Source organism: Cyprinodon variegatus, unplaced genomic scaffold, assembly GCF_000732505.1.
Source record: "Cyprinodon variegatus isolate N-32 unplaced genomic scaffold, C_variegatus-1.0 Scaffold1228, whole genome shotgun sequence".
NCBI classification, from domain to species: domain Eukaryota; kingdom Metazoa; phylum Chordata; class Actinopteri; order Cyprinodontiformes; family Cyprinodontidae; genus Cyprinodon; species Cyprinodon variegatus.
Genome location: NW_015151681.1, coordinates 107,823 through 110,478, shown reverse-complemented (window position 1 = coordinate 110,478; position 2,656 = coordinate 107,823). Strand labels below are relative to the sequence as shown.

Genomic DNA, 2,656 nt, shown 5'->3' with positions numbered 1-2,656 from the left:
GCATTCTGATTACATTTTTGCAAAAGGATTTTTTATCAAAAACATAAATATTGTGCACAGATAAGGAATAGTTGTATTAACCACACATGCAAACAGTGTTTTATGGGGCCCCCAGGAACTTGGGGCCCTAGGGCAACTGCCTAGTATTGCCTAATGCTAAATACCTCCCCTGAGTATATTACAGGACAAGATGTAACAGACAGGTATACATTTTTGTGTACATTTTCTGAGTATTATTAGCTCCAAAGTCACTGAGGAGATCTTTTAATGAAGCAATTTGTGTGAAGACTAATGAACTCTTTGACTCTTTTGGGAATAGTTTGGGGGAAGCCCAGTTCACTTACAACATGGACCAGCAACATCATGCAAAGCAAAATCCATTCATATCAGAAAGAATGAATCTGATGTTGAAGAACCTGACTTTAATTCGAAATATCACCTTGGGATTAATAATAACAGAGAACGAAAGACATCTTCTGGTCTTCTATCTGTATTGATGTCTCAAATGTTTCCTGGAAGAATGCTTAAATATTCCATAAATGAACAGCAGAGCTTGTAGACTGTCTTCTCAGAAAATTCAAAGATGATGTAGTAATAAAAGGGGGAGCAAACAGTCCAGACTCCGACCAGGCAATGCTGGGCTTCAGCCCCAAAGGCCTTCAAGGCCATACAGAGTAGTTTATGTTCCTAACAGAACCCTTTGTTGTGAGACTGTAGGTGCCATGGTGCTTCTAAAAATCATTTCATTTATCAGCCTTCTCTTCAGGAACCAGATCAACACTCTGTCTACTTCTAAAACTAGGCTCAACATCTTTCTTCATGATGGCTTTGGTCATTATGAGCTGTGTCTGGGGTTCTGCTACTTTGGGCTCAGACTGAAGAAATGTACTTTTAGCATGGTTTTACTGCTCTACAGTAACACTTCTCTCTCTCCTGTTTATGTCTAGTAACTTTAATGAATGAAGACCAAACATAATCAAACACCCTGCAGACTAGAATAGAATAGAAAATCCCTTATTGTCCCAAAATGGGGAAATTCTGGTGTTACAGCAGCAAAAACATTATAGAAAAATAGTCACACAAATGTGGACCTTAGAAAAGTCTATAAAATAGTGAAGAGGAGTTAAAAGATAAATAAAATACTTTACTGTAAAGTGTTTTAACAATATAAATACTGTTCACGTGGAGAATAAATAACCAATATCCAGCTATGGATATTTTTACAGTAATGGATATTTGAAAATAGCAGCAACATCAGAGATGTGCAAAAAGACAGCAGCAGGTTATTTAACTGACTAAAGTAGAAACTGTGCAAAATCAGCATGAAGACATTTTCACCAAATTTTGGTTTGTAAAGACTGTTGATCCGGTTCTCGCATTTGGAGGTCAGTGAATATTCGGTTTTGCTCAGTTCTAGAATGGATACATTTCCAGATGGCTTCAATTTTTTTTTTAGTTTCAAAATTTTTTTCAGGGTCTTTATGTTGCAGGAACTTTAGTCTTATCCTGAACTTAATGGCATCTTAGCCTAATAATATCAGAATTTAACTATTTAAATCTCAGCTGGGATCTTCCAGATCCACATTTTTTTTTTTTACCATTAAAGACGGAAATCTGAATGTTGCAGAATTTGCTATCTGTGATGGAATCATTATATCGGTAATTAAGTTTGGGTCTGTCTATACCGATTATACTTTTTTTAAATGTTCCTAATATTAAAAATGCCGTCTCTTTTTATGTAAACAGACTGGACTGAACAGAACAAATGTTTTGACTGTAACCATCATGGCGTACCTCTCTGCTGTTGCCTGCAGTCTGCAGAAAGTCGGTCCATGTCTGTTACGATGATCTTGTGTGTGAGAGCAGGAGAGCAGGGCCGGTCTGGACTACAGGATAGCGCAGCGGCTATCATATGAGAGGGACACGGGGAGGGACACGGCGAAGGATGTGGGGAAGGATGAGGTGATGGCAATGGAGACGCTGCTTTAGAAGAGGAGGCAGACCTTGAAAAAACAGAAGACTTTTCATAGGAGCTTGATCTAGAAGAGAGTTTGACTGCCACCTCTGGATTGACAGATATGGCGGAGTCCCGATGGTGCAGGAAGCCTGGACAGGTGTGGTGTCCTGAACTGGGTCGGTTGTAGTGGACAGCATGCTGAGCAAAGTGTGGATGGGTGTATTGCTCAGAGTCAGAGAGGTGAGGGTTGCTTAGGCAGGTATGATGGAGTGCGTTGAGAGATGTGTGATGTTTGGTAGCAGCACAGGTATGCTGGGCAGATGCTGACAGGGGCTGCTGGCAGGTGGGGAGGGATTTAAGTGACTTATGAAGGCTTTCTTGAAACGGGCGAGTGGAGCCGGGAAGGGGGACGCTGGAACTGGGCTGCAGCAGCCGGGCGGAAGGCTTCTGGCTGAGGTCTTTCTCCCTGGTTACAATGCTCTGGGCCCGGATAGGTGCAGCTCTGAAGGATGGAGGAGAAGACTTCATTTCATCCTGTCAGTGAGAAAGGCAAATATTACAAACAGAAGAGTGCAATTTCCCCATTTGATTATCCCGTTTTTATACTGTTACAGTAGAAATGCTTTTGGTTCAGTGTTAAGGATATCAGGGTCAAGGTTGGGTGGAGGTTGGTTAAGAATCCAAATGCAGAGATGAGGG

The 2,656-nt window shown here is 41.2% G+C and overlaps 1 protein-coding gene across 1 annotated transcript in view; it reads right to left on the bottom strand.

Annotated features, from left to right (window-relative positions):
* LOC107102270 (whirlin-like) overlaps positions 1 to 2,656 on the bottom strand; it is a 75,866-nt gene that overhangs the window by 9,110 nt on the left and 64,100 nt on the right. Inside the window, exon 10 of the mRNA XM_015401505.1 lies at positions 1,795 to 2,491. Within this exon, the coding sequence (XP_015256991.1) occupies positions 1,795 to 2,491 (697 nt within the window). The remainder of the gene's footprint in view (positions 1 to 1,794; positions 2,492 to 2,656) is intronic.